The 21,158-nt window shown below is 58.4% G+C and overlaps 2 protein-coding genes across 7 annotated transcripts; one reads left to right on the top strand and one right to left on the bottom strand.

Moving 5' to 3' along the window:
• Positions 1–302: 302 nt before the first annotated feature.
• LOC123368336 (zinc finger protein 629-like) lies at positions 303–6,411 on the bottom strand. Of its 2 annotated transcripts, none has more exons than XM_045013082.1 (2): positions 6,118–6,411; positions 303–3,791 (listed from the first exon to the last, which is right to left on the bottom strand). In XM_045013082.1, the coding sequence occupies exons 1-2, from the start codon at positions 6,194–6,196 to the stop codon at positions 2,629–2,631; spliced, it is 1,242 nt and encodes a 413-aa protein (XP_044869017.1). In that variant the 5' UTR covers positions 6,197–6,411; the 3' UTR covers positions 303–2,628. The 2 variants fall into 2 exon arrangements, with proteins under 2 accessions (XP_044869017.1, XP_044869018.1); XM_045013083.1 differs by lacking the exon at positions 6,118–6,411 and adding an exon at positions 5,077–5,187.
• A 4,952-nt stretch (positions 6,412–11,363) lies between these two features.
• Positions 11,364–20,687, top strand: PRR14 (proline rich 14). 5 transcript variants are annotated; one of them, XM_045012981.1, is made up of 12 exons: positions 11,364–11,490; positions 13,638–13,838; positions 14,135–14,405; positions 14,808–14,956; positions 15,307–15,580; positions 15,910–15,959; positions 16,053–16,114; positions 16,647–17,454; positions 17,878–17,962; positions 18,612–18,718; positions 18,942–19,013; positions 19,429–20,687. In XM_045012981.1, exons 2-12 carry the CDS (start codon positions 13,741–13,743, stop codon positions 19,685–19,687), a joined length of 2,235 nt encoding a protein of 744 aa, XP_044868916.1. In that variant the 5' UTR covers positions 11,364–11,490; positions 13,638–13,740; the 3' UTR covers positions 19,688–20,687. The 5 variants fall into 5 exon arrangements, with proteins under 5 accessions (XP_044868916.1, XP_044868918.1, XP_044868919.1 ...); XM_045012983.1 differs by lacking the exon at positions 11,364–11,490 and adding an exon at positions 13,055–13,208 and having other exon boundaries at positions 14,135–14,357; XM_045012984.1 differs by lacking the exon at positions 11,364–11,490 and adding an exon at positions 13,056–13,208 and having other exon boundaries at positions 14,135–14,234.
• The last annotated feature ends 471 nt before the right edge of the window (positions 20,688–21,158 follow it).

The raw sequence follows: 21,158 nt of genomic DNA, 5'->3' as shown, positions 1-21,158 counted from the left end.
TTATTAACCTTTTTTCAAAGGGTATGGCTGGAGAGTCTTGCCAGCATGCTCGGGGTTCAGCTGACCGCCATATTTGGGGTCGGGAAGGAATTTTCCTCCAGGGTAGATTGGCTGTGGCCCTGGAGGTTTTTCGCCTTCCTCCGAAGCATGGGGCAGGGGTCGCTTGCTTAAGGAGTGGGTGGATCGGCTTATGTGGCCTGCATCTTGCAGGAGGTCAGACTAGATGATCATAATGGTCCCTTCTGATCTTGAATTCTATGATTCTATGATTCAATGTACATTTTTTGGTTTCAATTTTGAGCATTTTTTTTAAATCTTTTTGAATTGGAGTTTAATGAAATTGAAGGAAATTTGGAAATCCAAAAGTTGGTTTGAACCAAAAAAAATCAAAATGTTTCATTTAGAAAATATCAAAACTATACATTTGAATTTTTCAGATTGTTTTGTCCTAAATCAACAATTTGGTGAAACCAATATGAATTTGTGAAATGTTGCAAAAATCTGCACTTTTCGTGGGGGAAAAAACGGTTCAGGTGAAGGTTGTAGCCAGGAGGGTTCTGTGGCAGTCGGAAATGGGAGTTGAGTGGGAGCAGAGGGTAAGGGCTCCCTATTGTGATCATTTCTCAGGGGCTGGTTCTGCCCCCGGGGTCCAACGGCATTCAGCACAGGCCTCAGCTGGAGAAGTGTGCCCAGTTCTTTAGGAAAGATGTGGACAAACTGGAGAATCCAGAGGAGAGGAACAAAAATAATGAAAGGTTTAGAGAACTTATGAGGAAAGGTTACAAAAAACAGGCATGTTTAATCTTGAGAAAAGAAGGCTGAAGGGGGACCTGATAACAGTCTTCAAATATGTTCAGGGCTGTTACAAAGAGGACACTGATCAATTCTTTGCTATGTCCACCGAAGGTAGGACCAGAAGTAATGGGCTTAATCTGCAGCAAGGGAGATGTAGGATAGGTTAGAGGTTTCCTAGGGAGGTGGTGGAATCTGCAATATTGCAAGTTTTTAAGAACAGGTTGGACAAACACCTTTCAGCGATGGTCTAGCGTTACTCGGTCCTGCCTCTGCGCAGGAGGCTGGACCTGATGACCTCTCGAGGCCCCTTCCAGCCCTACATCGCTATGATTCTCTGAGCCCTCAGAGAAAGGCTGGGGAGGGGCGGGCTTCAGCCAGAGGTCAGGCAGGACAGGAGGAAGCTGGGAGCCACACCTACCATGAAGCCGATACTGAGCAAGACAAGACGGCGTTCTGCAGGGGTTTATGTCGGGATCAGAGCGGCAAATCGTGATAACTGGGAGCCCAAGCAGCTTCTGAGCTTCCCTGCAGGCGAGAAGAACACGTCCAGGGCCATGTTGAGCCCTGAGACAGGGCCCTCACCACAGAGACAGGAGGAGGCAGATCCCGGTGGGGAAGTTTATTTCCTACAGATACAATTGACTAACACCATAGGAGACTGGATCATCACCAAAGACAGCAGGAGGGTGGGATCCAGGTGCCTGCTGGGAACCGAGAGCCACGGGTGGGGCTGGCTGGATGTCAGCTGCACCAAGCGCAGGAACGGATGTTCTCCAGGTGCCACTGGACTCTGTGCACCGTGGAAAGAGGAGCCAGGCACTGGAGACACCACCAGGGAGAAGGAGATTATGCACTCCCTCACCCCCCGCCCAGCCGTATGGGAGAATACATCTGTCTGGCCTCTGAGAGCAGCCCCCTCCAGTTTCCAGCAGCCTCACTCACCCCTCCCCATGAGTCCCTAACCCGCCCCATCCCCAGCCCCCGGGAGAGGGGAAGGAGCAGAGAGTGAGGCCCAGAGCTGTGGAGTTCCAGGGGAACGAAGGAACAGGTCCCCCTACCCCCACCCCACCCCGGAGCGGGCACAGACAAAAGCCCCCAAGTCCTTCAGAGATCATTCCCTCACTATTATGGGGATTCTCACCTTTTCCCTACCAGGATACCATTGCCATATAGCCGGGAACCCGCCCTCTTAGAAACAAGGAAGGGGTATGGTTACCATGACCCCCTCTGTGGGGTAATGATCCCAGGCTGAGAACCCTGCCGTGTGGCCTCTAAGCATTTCTAATAGCCCCATCCTGACTGGGGCAGAAGGGACCCCCACGTTCACTTCCTTCCCCACTTCAACTAATTTCCACCCATGGGCCCCTCAGTCATTCCTGTCCCCGCTTCCGCCCATACACACGCTGCATCCATATCGCAATGGGCTGTGCCTTGCGCCAGGGGAAAAACTATATCAGGTCTCTGGGCTGATGTGGTTCCTAAAGAGCCTGCTTCCGTCTCCCTAAAGAGGCCTGGTCCCAGGTCTCCAAGGCCCTTGGTTTCTAAGGAGGCCTGGTCCCTAAAGAGGCCTGGTCTCTGGTCTCTAAGGTCCCTGGCTTCTAAGGAGTCCTGGTCCCAGGTCTCCAAGATCCTTGGTCTCTAAGGAGGCCTGGTCCCTAAAGAGGCCTGGTCTCTGGTCTCTAAGGAGGCCTGGTCCCTAAAGAGGCTCGCTCTCTGGTCTCTAAGGAGGCCTGGTCCCTAAAGAGGCCTGCTCTCTGGTCTCTAAGGAGGTCTGGTTTCTAAGGTCCCTAAAGAGATGTGAACAGTGAATAGAACTGTCCTCACATGGGGACTCTAGGCCACATGGACCCTCTGGTGCCGGACAAGGTGGGAGCTGAGGATGAAGCTCCTCCCACACTCTGGGCATTTGTAGGGTTTCTCTGCCGAATGGGTGCGCTGGTGCTGATTCAGAGTGGAGCTGTCCCCAAAGCCCTTCCCACACTCAGAGCACTTGTAGGGCCGCTCCCCGGTGTGGGTGCGCTGGTGCTGGATCAGGGCCGAGCTGTCCCCAAAGCCCTTCCCACACTGGGTGCATTGGTAGGGCCGCTCCCCCGTGTGGGTGCGCTGGTGCTTGATGAAAGCCGAGCCCCAGCTGAAGCTCTTCCCACACTTGGCGCAGCTGTAGGGCCGCTCCCCGGTGTGGGTCCGCTGGTGCTTCACCAGGGTTGACTTGTGCCGGAAGCTCTTCCTGCACTGGGGGCATTTGTAGGGCTTATCGCCACGGTGGGTCCTCTGGTGCCCGATCAGGGTGGAGCTGTGGCTGAAGCTCATCCCGCAATCAGCGCATTTGTAGGGGCGTTCCCCCGTGTGGACCCGCTGGTGCTGAACCAGGTGTGAGTTCCGGCTGAAGCTCTTCCCGCACTCGGTGCATTTGTAGGGCCGCTCGCCCGTGTGGATGCGCTGATGCTGGATGAGGTAGGAGCTGTCGCTGAAGCTCTTCCCGCAGTCAGGGCATTTGTAGGGTCTCTCGCCGTGATGCACCTTCTGGTGGCGGGTAAGGCCTGACTTGTCTCCGAAGCTTTTCCCACAGTCTGGGCATTCGTAAGGCCGCTCGCCCGTGTGGGTGCGGCGGTGCTGCAGGAGGTAGGAGCTGTCGTTGAAGCCCTTCCCGCAGTCAGGGCATTTGTAGGGCCTCTCACCGGTGTGGATCCGCTGATGCTTGGTGAGGTGGGAGCTCTGGCTGAAGCTCTTCCCACACTGGGAGCAGCTGTAGGGTCTCTCCCCCGTGTGGATCCGCTGGTGCTTAATAAGGTCCGAATACTGGCTAAAGCTCTTCCCACATTGACCACAGATGGTCAGTCTCTGTGGGACAGACATGCTATTGAGAAGCCCAAAGCCATTTTCCACCCCTTGGAGGTCTCCCCCGTGCCATCCCGCCCTGTTGGCCTCTCCCTGCTCGGGGCTCTGCGACGGCCTGTGTGGCTCCTGCTGGGGATTCTCCTCCTCCTTCCTGGCACCTGCGGGGAGAAAGAGAAAGTCCAGTTCTGAGAGAGGGAGAGCGGGCAGCAAAGGGGTTTGTCATTCACCCACTGATATGTCTGAAAAGTTTAATCTGGTTGTGAAGGACTGGGGAAGGGAGAAAGTCACCTCATCTATCTACCCTCACCTCTCTGTGTTGTGTCTACTCCTCCTAATCTAATCTGTGAATCCTCCCTTCTCACATGGCAGTTTATGGTATCCATTCATCCAAATCCCAGGTCTAGTTCTGGTGTCCACAACTTCAAAAAAGGTGTTAACAAATTGGAGAGGGCTCAGAGAAGAGCAACAAGAATGATGTGTCCATTCTGGATAACCTGCCTTATAGCATACAAAGCTCAGTTGATTTAGCCTATCAAAGGAAAGTGACTTGATCACGGTCACTGGAAGACGATATTATCATCGATTCTAAGGCCAGGAGGGACCATCTAGTCTGACTTCCTGTGCAACACAGGCCAGAGAATGTCCCTCCTGGTAATTCCTGTTTGAACCAGAGCAGGTCTTCTAAAAAAAACCCTAAAAACAAACCAATCATCCAATCTTCATTTTTCAAATCGCCCATGGTAGAGAATCCACTACGATCCTTGGTCAGTTGTCACAATGGTAAATTGCCCTCACCGTCACAAATTTTCACCTTGTTTCCAGTCTGAATTTGTCTAGCTTCAAATTCTAGCCTTTGAGTCCTGTTAGACCTTTGTCTGCTAGACTGAAGAGCCCACTACTAACATTTTGTTCCCCACATACCTAGTCACAGACTGTGCTCAAATCACCCCTTAACCTTCTCTTTATGAAGCTAAACAGATTGAGCTCCTGGAGTCTATCATCATAAGCCAGGTTGTCCAATCCTTCAGTCATTCCTGTGGCTTTTCTCTGACCCCTCTCCAATTTATCAACATCCTTCTTGAAGTGTGGACCCCAGAACTGGACAGTCTACAGTAATGGCATCACCAATGCTGTATACAGAGCTAATATCACCTCCCCATTACCCTGCTCATACATCCAAGGACCATTTTAGCCCCCTTCGCTACAGCATCAATCTGAGAACCAAGTGAGGATGAGTGTCTATCATTAGCCCCTCCCTAGTCCTTTTCAGAGTCACTCCTTCCCAGGATACAGCTCTCTCCTTGATACAAGAGAGCTTTTCAATCTACTGGACAAAGGGCGAACGAGACCCAACAGCTGGGAATTGAAGATGGACTGATTCAAACTGGAAATAAGATATTGATTCTTAACGGGGAGGGAATTTAGTCAGTGGAACAGCCTTACCAAGGGATGGGATGGATTTTCCATTACGTGGAAACGGGGTTGTGTTTCTTTAGGGAGATAGTGAGGCCTACCGGATAGAACACCAGGAGTCCTGGGTTCTATTCCTGGCTTTGCTACTGGAATGCCTTGGGCAAATCCATTTCCCTCTCTGTACCTCTGTTTTCCCATCTATAAAATGGAAAACGAGCCTTCCTCTGTGAGAGTCCCATGACGATGCTCTCCAGCCTGGGCTACGCAGGAAGGGCAGGCTGGACAACCATCACGGTTACTTTTGGCCGATCATCTAGGGATCTATGGATGGTCCCCTCTGGTTTTCCAATCCATGACTCTAATCCAAGGCCTGCCACAAGCCTTTCCGAATGCTCCCCTGGCCCAGCTTATCTAGTGCCCCCATCCAGACCAAGGCCACCAAGTCTAGTTACAGAGGCAGAGATGTGGAGGATGAGTGAGGGTGCGTCTGCTCTGGTGTGAGCAGCCCCCCCTGCCAAGCCCTGCCCAAGTCACCGCGTCCTCTGGTGCTGCCTTCCCCCAGGCAAGTGGGTTACAATGGCAGGGCTTCTGGAGAACACATCTCACAATGCTTTGTGCTGCACTCAGCTGAGCTTGCTCTGTGATTCTTTCCCAGTGCACCGTCCGGCCTTCTGGGGGTGGTGGGAAGGTGTCAGCGGACTAGCGGCGCTCAAGGGGCTTTGCCAGCATCCTCACTGCGAAGCAGGGAGGTTAGCAGCCAGGTCGAGCACTTGAGGAAGACCCATATTGGTGGCGAGTGGCCGGATCATGACCTGGCCAAGGCTAAATGAAGGAGCCTGCAGCTGGCTCGATCTCCAGAAGCCAAGAGGACTCCCCTGGGGCCTGGAAGCCAAACGCTACCAAGAATTGGTGCCCTTGTCCCCTGGGGAGAAGCGACAGAACTAGGGACACTCCTTGGCGCCGGCTGGGGACGATACAGAGCGAGTGGAGGCAGAGCTGGGGGGCTCCCGCTGGCTCGGCTGGGATCCCACCGGTTCCCTTCACTCCCAGCCGGTGTCGCTCACTCCTCACCTGGGCGGGTGCCTCTGGGGATCTCCCTTCCCGGGGAGCCCTGGAGATCCGGGCCCCTCGCCTCTGCCCCCGGCTCCATGCGGGGGATCGCGGCCGGGGCGGGGGATCCTGCTGGGCGAAATCTCCCCCCGGGGCTTTGGCCCCGCTCTCTGCTGGGGGGGAGGCGGGATCCAGGCCGGGGACCCTTCGGGGCAGCGAGATCGCGGGGGGGAGAACCGGGCTGGGCTCCGCTCCGGTCCCCTCCGGGCAGCGATTTCCTGCCCCTGCTGCTGTTTCCCGAGCCGGGGACCCCGGCTCCGGGGGGCTGGACAGGAAGGTCCCGGCGCTGCTCCAGCCCCGCGGCTGGCAGCTCCCTGGGAAGCGGAAGGTTCAGGAGAGCGGTGGGTTTAACCCGTTCTTCTCCGGGCCCTGCAGAGACACGGCTGGTTAGAGGCACTTCCGATCCCCACCCCCCGCCGCCTTTCTACAGTGGTTAGCTCGCTGCTCTTGTCCTAGCTGGGACCCCCTAGACCCCACTCCCTTCCCCCGAGAGCTAGGGACAGGAGTAGAACCCAGGAGTCCTGACTCCCAGCCCCCACACTAAGCCACTGGACCCCACTCCCTTCCCCCCAGAGCTGGAGTTAGAAGTGAACCCAGGAATCCTGACTCCCAGCCCCCACACTATCCCTCCAGACCCCACTCCCTTCCCCCCAGAGCTGGAGTTAGAAGTAGAACCCAGGAGTCCTGACTCCCAGCCCCCACACTAAGCCACTGGACCCCACTCCCTTCCCCCCAGAGCTAGGAACAGGAGTAGAACCCAGGAGTCCTGACTCCCACTGCAAACCCACTAGACCCCACTTCCTCTCCCCCCAGACCTGTGATAGAAGTTAGAACCCAGGAGTCCTGACCCACCGATTCAGTTCTTATCTAGGACTCCTCAAAACTACCACACAACCATCCATGTGAGACAGGCAGATGGTGACAAAAGAGATCCAGGAAAGGTGATGAATATACACAATAACCCACTGTAGTTAAGACGTTCAATGGGCCTAGAGTATGTAACAGAGCTTTCTTACACCTGAGCTATCCAGATACAAGAGGAGAGATTATGAATAGGGCCCTACCACATTCACATTTACTATTTTAAAAATAGTAAAATTCATTATTTCAGATATTTAAATCTGAAATTTCGTGGTGTTGTAGGGATCCTGACCCAAAAAGGAGTTGTGGGGGGGTCATAAGGTTATTGTAGGGGAGGTTGCTGTACAGGAATGTCTCATCTTACGCTGGGGTTATGTTCCGCTGTCAGCGCATAAAGCAAAAATCGCGTATAGTCAGAATTACATTGAGTGTAATGGTGGGCGGGAGTCGCCCGCACTACAGGTGCAGTATTGAAATTGTTATTTTTCTCTAATTTTTTTTGTTTTTGCTGACTGTGCAAAGCTGAATTCATGCATGTTAAATGCGCATAAGATGAGACTCACCCATACTGCTACCCTTCCTTCTGCGCTGCTGCTGGCGACGGTGCTGCCTTCAGAACTGGGCACCTGGTCAACAGCCGCCGCTCTCCGGCCGCCCAGCTCTGAAGGTAGCACAGAAATAAGGGTGGCAATACCATGATCCCACCCCCCAAAAAATAAACTTGCAACTTCTCTGCAACGCCCTGTGGGTCAGGCCCAGGGGCGGCTCTAGAAATTAGGCTGCCCCAAGCAGCGCGGTGCGCTGCGCCGCCCTTCCCCGGTCCCGCGGCGGGTCCCCTGTTCCCGTGGCTCCGGTTGAGCTCCCGCAGGCATGCCTGCAGCAGGTCCACCGGAGCCCGGGAGGAGCGGACCTGCCGCAGGCATGCCTGCGGGAGCTCAACCGGAGCCGTGGGAAGAGGGGACCCGCCGCAGTCGTGCCTGCGGCAGGTCCACCGGAGCCAAATGCCGCCCCCCGGGAAAGGGCCGCCCCACGCGCCTGCTTGGCGCGCTGGGGTCTAGAGCCGCCCCTGGTCAGGCCCCCAATTTGAGAATCCCTGGTCTCCCCCATGAAATCTGTATAGTATATGGTAAAAACACACAAAAAAACAGATTTCACGGTCCATGATGTGTTTTTCACATTTGGTAGAGCCCTAATTATGAATAATATGAGACCACATTATTGGACAAGCTTGTGAAGGTCTAAGCGCTGCTTGTATTGTTTTGCCTGGATCCCTCATCCGGTGCTGAGATACAGCTGTTTCGGGGGTCGAATGTGGGGGCTGTTTATACAGGATCCTGCACCTGCTGCTATGATGTAGCCACCTCGGAGTGGGGTGTGGGGCTGTCCATACAGGGATACCTTGCCTATTGCTGAGATGCAGCCATCGCTGAGGTGGAGTGTGGGAGCTGTTTCTATAGAATCCTGCACCTGAATCTGAGATGCAACCACCTCTGATATAGGGCATGAGGGCTGTTTATACAGAGATCCCTCCCAATTTTTAAACCAATGTTACGATTATTATCTCATTTGTCACTGAGAAGAAAACTTGATTGGGCAGGAAGTGAATCCCCCCAACCCCTTCCCCAGAGGGGAGAGGAAGGGCTGGGTCTGTCCCAACGGCCCAGGAAAGGCCTCAGAGAAAGGCTGGGGGAGGGAGGGCTCCTGCCAGGGGTGGGATCCACGAGTGACAGCTGCCGTGAGAACAGGGACCTGCTGGGAATGATACTGAACATTACGACAGAATTGGGGGGCTCCTGGTGGCCTTACTGGGATCCCAGCTTTTCCCTTCGGTCCCAGACAGTCTCCGAGCTGGTGTCACTCATTCCTCATCTGTCCGGGATCCTCTTGGGATCTCCCTTTCCTCGGAGCCCTGGAGATCTGAGATGCTCGACTCTTCCCTTCACTCCATCTGGGAGATCACAGCTGGGTTGGGGATGGGGAATCCTGCTCAGGGGAAGGGAAACAGGCAAGATGGCACTTGGTGAAGTCTCCCCCAAGAACTAATACAGAGAATGTGCCCTGATTTTAACCCCAACCCTATTCTCTGTCAGGGGGATGTGGGATCTGAGCAAAGGGAAAATGTTCATAGGGATCCTTTCAGGTAACGAGATGCCTGGGGGAAGATGGCCTGCACCACCTGTAGGAGAGGGATCCCCCCTACACACGGGCAGCTGGAGGCTTAGGCACAGCACAGGTATGCCATCACAGTGATAGTCAGACTAGTGACTATGTAAAAAGGGGTCCTTACAAACACAGTCATTGCCTCACTGGAGCAAGCAAGAGAACCTGGGGAACTACAGACCAGTCAGCCTCACTTCAGTCCCTGGCAAAATCATGGAGCAGGTCCTCAAGGAATCCATTTTGAAGCCCTTGGAGGAGAGAAAGGTGATCAGGAACAGTCAGTATGGATTCACGAAGGGCAAGTCATGCCTGACCAACCTGATTGCCTTCTATGATGAGATAACTGGCTCTGTGGATATGAGGAAAGTGGTGGATGTGATATCTCTTGACTTTAGCAAAGCTTTTGATACGGTCTCCCACAATATTCTTGCCAGCAAGTTAAAGATGAATGGACTATAAGGGGGATAGAAAGCTGGCTTGATTGTGGGGCTCAACAGGTAGTGACCAAAGGCTCAATCTAGTTGGCAGCTGGTATCCAGCGGAGTGCCCCAGGGGTTGGTCCTGGGGCCGGTTTTGTTCAATATCTTTATTAATGATCTGGATGATGGGATGGATTGCACCCTCAGCAAGTTCGCAGATAACACTAAGCTGGGAGGAGAGGTAGATATGCTGGAGGGTAGGTATAGGGTCCAGAGTAACCTAGACAAATTGGAGGATTGGGAGAAAAGAAATCTGATGAGGTTCAACAAGGACAGGTGCAGAGTCCTGCACTTAGGACGGAAGAATCCCATGCACTGCTACAGCCTGGGAACCAACTGGCTAAGCAGCAATTCTGCAGAAAAGGACCTGGGGATTACAGTGGATGAGAAGCTGGATATGAGTCAGCAGTGTTGCCAAGAAGGCCAACGGCATATTGGCTGTATTAGTAGGAGCATTGCCAGCAGATTGAGGGAAGTGATTATTCCCCTCTATTTGGCATTGGTGAGCCCCACCTGGAATATTGTGTCCAGTTTTGCCCCCCCCCCCACAGAAGGGATGTGGACAAATTGGAGAAAGTCCAGCAGAGGGCAACAAAAATTAGGGGGCTGGGGCACATGACTTATGGGGAGAGGCTGAGGGAACTGGGATTATTTAGTCTGCAGAAGAGAAGAGTGAGGGGGGATTTGATAGTAGCCTCCAACTACCTGAAAGGGGGTTCCAAAGAGGATGGATCTAGACTGTTCTCAGTGGTACCAAATGACAGAGCAAGGAGTAATGGTCTCAAGTTGCAGTGGGGGAGGTCTAGGTTGGATATTAAGAAACACTATTTCACTAGGAGGGTGGTGAGGCACTGGAATGGGTTACCTGGGGAGGTGGTGGAATCTCCTTCCTCAGAGGTTTTTAAGGTCAGGCTTGACAAAGCCCTGGCTGGGATGATTTAGTTGGTGTTGGTCCTGCTTTGAGCAGGGGGTTGGACTAGATACCTCCTGAGGTCCCTTCCAGCCCTGATATTCTCTGATTCTAAACCAATGGGCCCATCTGGCTTGGTATCCCACCCCTCCCTGGATCAGCCCAATGATTAAAAAGCTAGGCTGGTATAAAATGTACATGGCACAGGGGACTCCTCATTGGCCAAGTGTGTTTCCAGGGGGCCCTGCAGGGATCGGGTCTGGGCCCTACGCTATTAACGTGTTGGAAGGAGAGCGGAGGGAATCCCTGGCACAGTTTGCAGAGGACCCAGAGACACGGGAGATCAGGAAGAGGCCAGGTGGCTGAGTCAGAGCGAGCTGCATGGGTGGGAAGTTTGGCATGTGTTTTAACACGGCGCGGTGTAAACGGGTCCGCAGAGGAACAAAGAGCGTGGGCCAAGCGCTCCCAGGATGGGGATTGGCCAGAGCCCCCATCACCCAGGGTCGCCTGGCCCTTTAAATCCCCAGCTTCTCGCCCTCTTCCAAGATGGCCTCCCCCAAAACTGCTTCACCCCCTCCGATGCCCTTATCCAAGATGGCAGCACCGCATGGCGGCACCGCTATGTCCCCTTTTGCCACCGCCCTTCAACTTACACGCTTGCCCCACCCCAAGATGGCGGCGGCTCAGCTTGAGCCGTGACACGGCTTTCTTTCTCGCCCATTTTCAAGATGGCGTCCCCCCACGGCTTCAAGCTCCGGGGACCTCCGGGCAGCAAGGCGCGCGCCTATTGGTTGTGGGCGGACGGGAGCAAGGCCCGCTGCCATTGGCCGCGGGGGGTCGGGCCGTGAAGCGTCGGCAGAAACGGGGCGGGGCGGGAGGAGGTTGAGCCGCAGCCGGAGACCGAACGGGAGCGGGCGAGAGCCGGTGAGCGGCCGGGGTGGGGGAGCAGTGGGAGGGGAGCGGTCGGTGGGTGGGAGGAAGGAAGGGGGGCAGTCGGGGAAGGGGGGGCAATAGGGGGGAGCTGGAGGGGAGCAGTGGGGGGAGCTAGGAGGGGGGAGCAGTGGGGGACTGAGGGAGGGGGGAGCTGGAGGGGAGCAGTGGGGGGAGCTAGGAGGGGGGAGCAGTGGGGGAATGAGGGAGGGGGGAGCTGGAGGGGAGCAGTGGGAGTGTAGAACCGAAGTGAATGAAATTACAGAAGTTGGGGGAGCTGGAGGGGAGCAGTGGGGGAAGGGGGGCAATGGGGGGAGCCAGGAGGGGGAGCAGTGGGGGAATGAGGGAGGGGGAAGTTGGGGGAGCCGGAAGGGGGGCAATGGGAGGGAGGGGGGAGCCGGGAGGGGGAGCAGTCGGGGAAGGGGGCAATGGGAGGGAGGGGGGAGCTGGAGGGGAGCAGTGGGAGGGAGGGGGAGCTGGAGGGGAGCAGTGGGAGGGAGGGGGGCAATGGGGGGAGCCAGGAGGGGGAGCAGTGGGGGAATGAGGGAGGGGGGAGCCAGGAGGGGGAGCAGTCGGGGAAGGGGGCAAAGGGAGGGAGGGGGGAGCTGGAGGGGAGCAGTGGGAGGGAGGGGGGCAATGGGGGGAGCCAGGAGGGGGAGCAGTCGGGGAAGGGGGGCAATGGGAGGGAGGGGGGAGCTGGAGGGGAGCAGTGGGAGGGGGGGAGCTGGAGGGGAGCAGTGGGGGGAGGGGGGCAATGGGAGGGAGGGGGGAGCTGGAGGGGAGCAGTAGGAGGGTGGAGGGCAATGGGGGGAGCCGGAAGGGGGGCAATGAGGGAGGGGGGAGGAAATGGAGGTAGCTGGGAGGGGGAGGAGTCGGGGAAGGAGATTCAGGGGGTTAGGGAGCAGTGAGGGCTTTCGAGGAGGGGGACTCATGGGGCAGGGCAGTGGGGGGGCGATCAGTGAGGGAGGGTAACGGGGTGGGATGGGGGAGGTTAGGGGGAAGGGGAAGTGCAGCGGGGGTGTGGGGAGACCTGGGGGACGGATGGCTTGGTGGATTTGGGGTGGTGAGAGAAGTGGTGGAGGGGTTTGATGGGGGAAAGGTGGAGTGCAGCTGGGGAGAAAGGGACCAATGGGGGAGACCAGGTGGAAGGGCAGTTTAGGGGGACCAGCGATGGGAGCCATGGGGGAATACCCAGGGGGAGAGCAGATGCTGAGAGGGGGCGCCTGCAGGGGTGGGAGCAGGTGGGGAGGGGTGCAGCATTGGAGGGAAAGGAACATGGGGAGAGCTGGGGAAGAAGGGACCTGTGGGAGGGGATGAGAGTAAAGAGGTGTGGGGGAGGTGGGGGAGTGAGGGAAAGGGGAAGTAGTTGGGGGGGAAGACCCAAGGGGAGGAGCGAGACCTAGAGCTGGGGTGATGGATTTTGGGGGAGGGACCCAGTGGGGGAGAGATTTGGGAGTAATCAGAGTGGGAGACTGAGAGAGGGGAAAGAGAGAGGGCTGGTGGGGAGGATCTAGGGGGAGAAGGGAGGAACCTGAAGTGGGGGAGGCCTGGTGTGGAGAATCAGGGTGGGTGAGTCCTGGGGCAGAGTTAGGCGGCGTCAGTGCTGGGAGGCAGGACAAAGAGATGGAGGTGCCCCATCAGGGCCGCTCTAGCGTGTCCCCGACTGCCCAGGATCCATGTGTGTCCTTTGTGGCCTGGGAAACCATCTCTAGGTGATGGATCCCAACCCCCACACCTCCGAGGTTCCCCTTTGCTCCCAAGCTGGTGTCAGGTCACACCTGAGCTGCGCAGGGGGCTCTCGGGTTACCGCTAGCAATGGCTTTGCCTGCCTGCTAATGCCCTGTAATTATTCTCCCAGCGGCTCCCTGCTCTGCTTGTCCGTTGTGAGCTCTGAGTGCTGCACCGTGGGAATGTGCCACCTCTGCAGCCCTTCCCCACCATATACACACACCCCAGTCTGATCCCCCATGGCTCAGCCCTCTGCCATTGTGGCCATGCTGCCAACCCTAGGTTGCAGGAGGTTGGGGGGTGTCATGTTGAGTCCTCAGGGGCACTTCAACAGAGCCGGTGCTCCCTAGAGCTGGGTTAGGGCGGGGGTCTTGCAGTGCTCATTGTAACTCTGGATTAACTTTCCTGGGCAGAGGCGGCCACGCTGGAGGATGAGTAGGCAGGAGGCTGTCCCGGGACGACCTCTGAACCCCTGATCCCAGGGGGCTGCCCCCTACATCCCAGCTGGAGCCAGCTATGGAGCACCCCATGGCCAGAGGGGCGCTGGCAGGGGGCGGCACCAAGCTGTCTGCCTCGGAGCGGAACATCCGACGCCAGAGGCTCATTGTGTACAGGTGTGTGGGGGGTTCACCTCTGTCCAGCGGCCTCCTCTCTGGGGTCAGGGCCTGGGCAGACCTCACCGGGGTCAGCGTCCTTCCTCTTTCTCTGGGCATGGCCAGGAGGACTGTGTGTTTGGGGGGAGGAGATTCGGGGGGTGTGGGTGGCAGACAATGAGGGGCAGTGGTCTGAGCCAGGCTGGGTGATTTGGGGGGGGGGGGGGAGCTCTGGGTCCTGGGGCGAACATCATGCCAGTAATCAGGGGGATTTGGGGTCCATGGCCCCCGTGAGTGACCCCATCTCTCTCTTCCAGACCCTCCACTGCAAAGCAGAGCTCCCCCGCCCCCCGGGGGCCCGAGGAGAAGGCTCCCCCGCTGTGCTGGCTGCCCCGGGGCAGGGCCGGATCTCCTCAGGCAAGGCGCCAGTCGGAGAGGCTGCAGGGCAGACGGCAGCGGCTGCAGCAGGGGGTGCCTCAGTGGGCCCCGGGGGCGGAGCTGTGGCTGGTGGCCTCACCCATGGAGAGAGCCCGGCACAGGGTACTGGCCATTGCCCTGGAGGAGTGTCTTGCCACCACACAAGGGGCTGTGAGTGCGAGGGGGAGGGGTGGTTTTGGGGTGGGGGGGCCCTGCTTGGAGATCCGATGGCCTGAGCCCCCCAACCTCCACTGACCCCTCCCAGGCCCTGTCGTCCTGCTCCCTTGAACCTGCTGAATCCTTTGCCGCTCCCCGGTATGGATTTCTTGAGCCAGCCTCTCCCCCGCGTACCCTCCTTCTCTCGCTGCTGTGGTTTGCCCCCGGACGGCCCAGAAACTCCTGTGCTGAGCTCGGGTGGGCAGGACCGCTTGGTATTTGCACCCCCATTACACATGGGAGGGGACCAGGCTGGGCTCTTGAGGAGGGTCATTTGGGGGTGCCAGGAGCTGGGAGTCAGTTTCGGGGCGGGGAATGGGGTCCATGTTTAACCCCATGGCGTCTCTTGCCCAGCAGGTCTCCCAAAGGGGCACCTCTCCCTCAGCTCATCCAGCCACCCCCTCCCTCCCAGGACACCCCCTCCCTGGGAAGGCCTTGCCCCCTTTTGAGAGCCCTCCGCCTGGTTCGGATTGGACCCCTAGGCATCAGGAGCCTGCCGTGGACAGGTGAGCGGGGGTGAATCACGTGTCAGGGCACCTGTTGTCCTGGCACCTTCCAAATACTGAGCAGGGCGTCTGCCGGGGGAGGGGATCGCTGGCTTCTGGGGCAGGGGCTGGATCTGGAGGATCTGACAGGGTAGGTATAGCAGCGTGTGGGAGGCTTTGGGAGTTGGGGGTGGGGATGGGGTGTCAGGAGGCTCAGTGGAACTGATGGCAGGGATGCAGGGAGTGGGATCACGGAGGGGATGCTGGTGGTGTGATGATGGGGGGGGGGGGGGCTGAAGATCCTGGGGGATAAAGATTGTGCCAGTGAGTGATGGGGCTTTGGGGTCTGTGGCCCCATCTCATTCTTCCAGACCGTCCCCCAAGGAGCATCGGTCTCCCGTCTGCCAGAGGCCTGAGAATAAGGCCCCTGCATCGTGCTGGCCGCCCCAGGGCACAGCTCGGTCGGAGTCAGAGCGGCTGCAGGGCAAGCGATGGCTGGTGCGGCAGGGGGCGCCGCAGCAGAGCCGGGGGCCGGGGGCGTCTCCCTCCATCTCCCAGCAGGGGAAGGAGCTGGTGACGTCACCCATGGAGAGGGCCCAGCAGCGCGTCCTGACCGTGGCACTGGAGGAATGCCCCATGGCAGCAGTGAGCAGCTGGGGAGCTAGAGGGAGCTGCCAGAGCCCAGAGAGGAGAGGATGGGGGTGGGTGAGGGATTGTGGGAGAGCGGGGAAGCTGCCAGAGCCCAGAGAAGAGGAGATGGGGGTTGGGGGCTGCCAGAGCCCAGGCCAGAGGGGAGAGGGATGGGTGGGGATCTCAGCAGTGGGTGCTACCCCAGATGGGTCAATGGAGGGAGGGGTTGGGCTTGCAACCAAGGAGGAAGCTGCTCTGACCAGGTGCCACTGACCTGTCAGCCTCGGGTGTGGGGGGTGGACCCCATCCCGTGCCCCAGCTCAGATGCCACCTCTCATTGGCAGGATGCCAGCCTTCAGCAGGAAGATCTGCTGATGCCGTCGCCTCCTGGCACGTAAGTGCACGTCCCTACCAACCAGCTGGGGTGGGACACAGGGCCCTCTAGGGGGCGCTGTCCCAGAGCTTCACTTCCTCTCTCTCCTGACAGGGTTGATCAGCTGACAGCATCTTCCTCGTCCTCAGACCAGTGGGAGCGCTGCCCACAGCCAGGTAGGCGGAGTTCCAACTCATGCAGGGGCGGGGGTTGAGGGTGGAGCTTGGACACGGGGTGGGGCTCCATGGAGAGCAGGGGTTGAACTTTTCCTCAAAACATTTTTTGACCAAAAATGTTGTTGAGAAGGAAACATTAATTTAAATTAAATTTCAGTTAAAAAAATATTCTATTTTGGATGTTTTGAGAGTGTCATTTTCTTGTTTAGCAACCATTTTTTTTGTTTTATAGGAAAAGACACGCTAAGAAGCTTTTAAAGAGATTGAATCAGTCCAAAAAACGTTTAGATCTTTATCAGAATGTAACCTTTCTGCTCGAAATGTGACTTTCCCCAAGTCTCGTTTTGTGGGACGTCAACATTTCTTCTTTGTTCTGAAAATAGGTCTGGGGAGGCAAGAGTGTGCATTTTTGTGGGGGGGTTCTGGGAACTTGCTGAGGGTTTAGTGGGTTCAGTACCATTGCGGGCTGTCTGTGCGTCGCAGGATGTGGTCCTCCCTTGACTTCTCCTGACCCCCTGTGCCCTCCTCCCAGCAGATCCTGTCCCAGAAGAAGCCGAGCCACCTGGCAGCCTCCTGCCTTCCTCCTCCTCCACCTGGCCTCCCCCGATCTGTTCGCTGTTGCGCCCCCAGGCCACGGTCCCCCCCTTGCGGCACTGGGGTATCGCCCCGCTCTTCCAGAGCGTCAAATCCAAGCTGGAGACCTTTGCCGACATCTTCCTGAGCCCGGTCAAGCCGCGCCTGCGCCCCCCGCCATCTCCCCATCCGGACGAGGGAGAGGGTGGAGGGCGGCTGGCGGAGCCCCCCGGCCCCGAGGAGGAGCCAGCGCAGAGCCGGAGCGGGCCAAGCCAGCAGGAGGCGCACAGCTCACGCCAGGGGGTGAACATCGAGGTGAAAATTGCCATCTCGCAGCCAGCGGAGAGGAGGGGCCCTGGCGAGGCCAGAGATGACGGGGAGGGGGACAGCATTGTGAGCCGCAGACCCCCCATCTGCCAGTGGCGCCTGAGCCCTGAGGACCCCGGCCAGCCCCGCCTGGGCCGCAGCTATTCCTGCCCGGACTTCCCCTGGGCCATGCCGTCCCCGTTGCCAGCGTCCGCCCCCTGCCCGCCGCGCCGGCGCCGTCACACGGTCTGCAGCCTGGAGGTGTCGCGGGAGTTGCTGCGGGGCCACCCCTCGCCCCCCGTCCTGCCCTGCCTGCGCAAGGAGGTCTTCCCCTTCCCCTCCCCGGCCTCCCGCCGCCTGCTCAGCCCGGTGGTGTGCATGACCCGCTGCGACGAGGCCCGTTCCTCCTGCCCGGGGCCACCCCACCACGAGGAACCTGCTGCTGCCCTGCTTTGCCCCAGGTAACCCAGCCCCCTGTCGCTATGCCCCCTGCTTGGCCCTAGGTAACCCAGCCCCCTGTCGCCATGCCCCCTGCTTGGCCCCAGGTAACCCAGCCCCCTGTCGCCATGCCCCCTGCTTGGCCCTGAGGAACTCTGCCCCCTGAACCTCCAGCGCCCTGACTTCCTGCTTGGCCTGGGGAGCTCTGCCCCCCGAGCCCCCCTGCCATGCCCCCAGTAACCCTGTTGGTGCCTGCCCCTAACACCACCTCACCTTGCCCCAGGTAACCCCTGCCCCATCCCTCTTGCCGCCCTGCCTTGGCCTAAGTCATCCCACTGCCATCCTGCCTTGCCCCAGCATCTGGGCTCCCGGTGCCATGGCATTGCCTGGCCCTCCTGAAAAGGCCCTGAGAGGTTCCTGGTCCATATGGTCTTCTTGCCTCACAGGGACGGCTCCCAGCACCCAGAGCAGGGGGGCAGGGGCCATGGTGTCACCACAGGCGGGATTCTCCTGTCACACACAGATGCCAAGGTGAGGTGGGCCAGTGCTGGTCCCAGAGTCCCAGTGTAGTGCTGGGGTGCCATGCTGTGGAGAGTGGGGGGCTCAGCAGGGGATGCCGTGCTGCCAGGGGGCAGGCTCGGCAGCGGGTGGGGGGTGTGTGTGCTGTGAGAGGGCTCAGTGCGGGACGCTGTGCTGCCGGGGATGGGGGAGGGAGGTCTTGCCTGGGGGTGCTGTGCTTGGGGTGGGGGGCTCAGCGGGGTGCATCGTGCTGCAGGGGGAGGGCTCGGCGGGGGCCGCTGTGCTGTGGGAAGGGCTCAGCGGTAGATTCTGGGAGTACCCCTGAGGATACAGTGGCTCTAGGAGGATCCAATAGCAGAACATTTTGGGTGTATCCCAGGGGAGATGCTCCCTGGAAGAGCTCAGGCTTCTGGGAGTATCCTGGGAGTGGGGGCGTTGTGCTGTGGGGGGAGGCTTGGCGGGGGGGGTGCAGTGCTGCTGGGAGCAGGGGAGGGCTTGGCGGGGAGCCGGGGGGGGGGGGCTCAGCGGGGGGCGCCGTGCTGCCGGGAACAGGGAGGGGGCTCGGCAGAGTGCCGTGTTGTGGGAGGCACTCTCCACTCAGTGTGTACATAACAGGGAATCTTTCCTGACCCTGTCCTGTTTCTCTCGCCATTCCCTGCAGTGCTCCCAGGAAGAGACCACAGGGAAAGTGTCTCGTTTCCGCATCCGCAAGACCCCAGCCAAACAGCAAGCCAACCTCACACCAATGGGCCTGCCCCGGCCGGTCAGGTATTGGGAGCTTTGGGCGGAGGGGAGTGGCTGAGAGTCAGGACTTCTGGGTTCTATCCCTGGCTCTGAATCTCCCCAGCAGTTACAGCTGGCCATAGGATTCTCTTCTCTTCTGTTGTGTGGCGGTTGTCCAACCCCCACGTTCCACCCCCGAGGCTGCTGAGTCTCCGCACGGACAAGGGATTCCCGTGCGCTGTTGCTAAGTCTGGTCTCCCCGTAACAGGTTGGACAAGAAGGAGTTCAGTTTGGAGGAGATCTACACGAATAAGAACTACCGCACTCCCACCGAGAAGCGGTGAGAGGGCCCTGGGTGCTGCTGCTGGAGGGGGTGAGGGGTTGGGAGTGGCTACCATGGGGGGGTACATCCCCCTCCTCCAACTCATAGGAAAGGGAGAGCCTGGCTTCAGAGTTGGGGAGGGGTGCAGGAGGTTAAATCTAGCCGTGGTTGGTTCTTGCTACTGGGAACCTAGGGGTGCAGCTCACAAACTCGCTGCCCCCCTAAACAGCAGGAGGTGTTTGGTCCTGAGTGGAGGACCCAGGAGTCCGATCCCCATTCCCCCTGCGCTGAGGGTGTCCCAGTTGGGGGACACAGTAGGTGAGGACCCAGCTGTCTGGGCCCCATTTGTGCTATGGGCGTCCCAGCTGGGATACAGGGTGGGTTGGTGGACTCGGGCACTGGGTCCTGTCTAGCCCTTTCTCCTCCCCCATAGGACCTTCGAGACGATCTTCGAGGAGCCTCGGGAGCGGAATGGGGCACTGGTGCTTACCAGCCAGCGCAAGCTGAAGCGCACCATGGAATTCCAGGACAGCAGCCTGCCCCGCAAGCAGCGCCGTGCCCGGCCCCGGGGGAGGCTGGCGGGGCGAGCGCCAGGTGGGCGACGGGCCCCACCCCAGCACCCTGACCTGGAGGAACTGCTGCGCCAGCGCCTGGCCGAGCTGGATGCTCTATTTGAAGCTGATGGGGACTAGGGGGTGCTGTGCACTGTCCAGATCCACACTGGGCATTGAACCAGAGACTGAGTGGCCCCTCTGTCCTTGGTATTGCTCATTGGCCTGGGGGAGCTCCCAGAATCCTCTGGGATCCTAGGAGAGTAGTTACCTCCCAGGATACTCCCAGAAGCCTCAGCTCTTCCAGGGAGCATCTCCCCTGGGGATACACCCAGAATGTTCTGCTATTGGATCCTCCTAGAGCCATCGTGTCCTCAGGGGGTATTCCCAGAATCCTCAGCTCCCCTGGGGCTCCTGGACCCACGTCCAAGCAGAGATCTCTCTGGGAGAGAGATGTCCTAGTTCTACCCAGAATCCTTTGCTGCCCAGGAGGAGACATCTCCTCCTTGAGCCCTAGTTCCACCCAGAATTGGCTGCTTCCCTGGGGGAAGCTCTTGGCTGCTCCCAGATCTGCCTGAGCTGAGGCAGCTGTCCTGCAGCCAGTCACCAAGCTGCCTCCGCCACTGCTCCCCTCACAGGCTCCAGGCCCAGTCCAGGAGTGGGGTGGGGGGGATGAATGTCCAGCAGGTGTGATGAACCTTTCCGTTCTCAGCACTCAGTTGCCTACGCACAAATCCTCCTGGTGCTTCCATCCTCCCGGTGCCTCTGTCTAGTGCCCCCCAGTGGCTGAATGTACCAGGGGGCAGATTGTTTGGAGGGAAGGGGGGCATTAGCCATTTTTGGATCACCTCCCACTGGGTGCCTGGGGGGCAAGTGGCCTTTGTCCAGTCTGGCTAGGATATAAGGCAGGAGAGGGGGCTTGTGGGTAAAGGCACCAGGGCATCTGTTCCCTGTGTGCATCAGGAGGAGGGCATTTTCCCCTCTGAAGTGTGACTGCAGCCTCGGGGGCACTGGCAGGAGCCGTAGGTAGGCGGTATCTCCTGGGCTGGGCCCCGCTGGGTCAGTCAGTGGATATTTGCTGGTTTTATGTGTGTGGGTTTTTTTGAGATCTATATTTCTATTAAACTTTTCAACAAAAACATCCAGCCTGTTGTCTGATCTGCTTCATTCGTGCTGACCCTGGCACTAGGGACCACTGTGCTACGGGGGGGAGCTCAATAGAGAGTGCTTTCCCTTTGCAGGCAATGCTGATCTCTACACACCACTAGGGGGTGCTGTGCTGCAGTGAGCTCCTCAGCTGGAGTCTGAGAGGTAGCAGGTACAGGAGGAAGCTGGTGGGAGGTAAGCCCTGAATCTCCATTCCCTGAGGGTGGGAGATACATCCACCTGGAGCTGCTGGCCTAACTGGCCCAGGCTGTTAACCCTGAACCCTACTGTTGGCACTCATTGAGTGCTGCTCCTTGCTTGTTCAGGCTCATTTGGCAGCTCTGAGCCTGCCATAGCCACTGCAATGCCTTGCCAGAATCTGACCTGCTTGCACCCCATCTCTTAAGGGTCCCAAAGAGGGTGGGAGCTGCTGCGGAAGAGGCTCCTGTTTTCATGCGAGGGAAAG

Source organism: Mauremys mutica, chromosome 4 (assembly GCF_020497125.1).
Source record: "Mauremys mutica isolate MM-2020 ecotype Southern chromosome 4, ASM2049712v1, whole genome shotgun sequence".
Taxonomy (NCBI): Eukaryota; Metazoa; Chordata; order Testudines; family Geoemydidae; genus Mauremys; species Mauremys mutica.
The sequence above is the reverse complement of the archived record's forward strand: the minus strand, read 5'-3'. Positions and strand labels throughout refer to the sequence as shown.

Bases quoted from the DNA above. Each gene is read 5' to 3' on its own strand.
- LOC123368336 (XM_045013082.1), bottom strand. From the start codon at position 6,196: ATGGAGCCGGGGGCAGAGGCGAGGGGCCCGGATCTCCAGGGCTCCCCG. The intron at 3,792-6,117 runs GTGAGGAGTGAG...TTCTCCCCGCAG, and splicing joins CCCCAGAGGCACCCGCCCAG to GTGCCAGGAAGGAGGAGGAG.
- PRR14 (XM_045012981.1), top strand. From the start codon at position 13,741: ATGGAGCACCCCATGGCCAGAGGGGCGCTGGCAGGGGGCGGCACCAAG. The intron at 14,406-14,807 runs GTGAGTGCGAGG...CTTGCCCAGCAG, and splicing joins TTGCCACCACACAAGGGGCT to GTCTCCCAAAGGGGCACCTC. The intron at 17,963-18,611 runs GTGAGGTGGGCC...CATTCCCTGCAG, and splicing joins TGTCACACACAGATGCCAAG to TGCTCCCAGGAAGAGACCAC.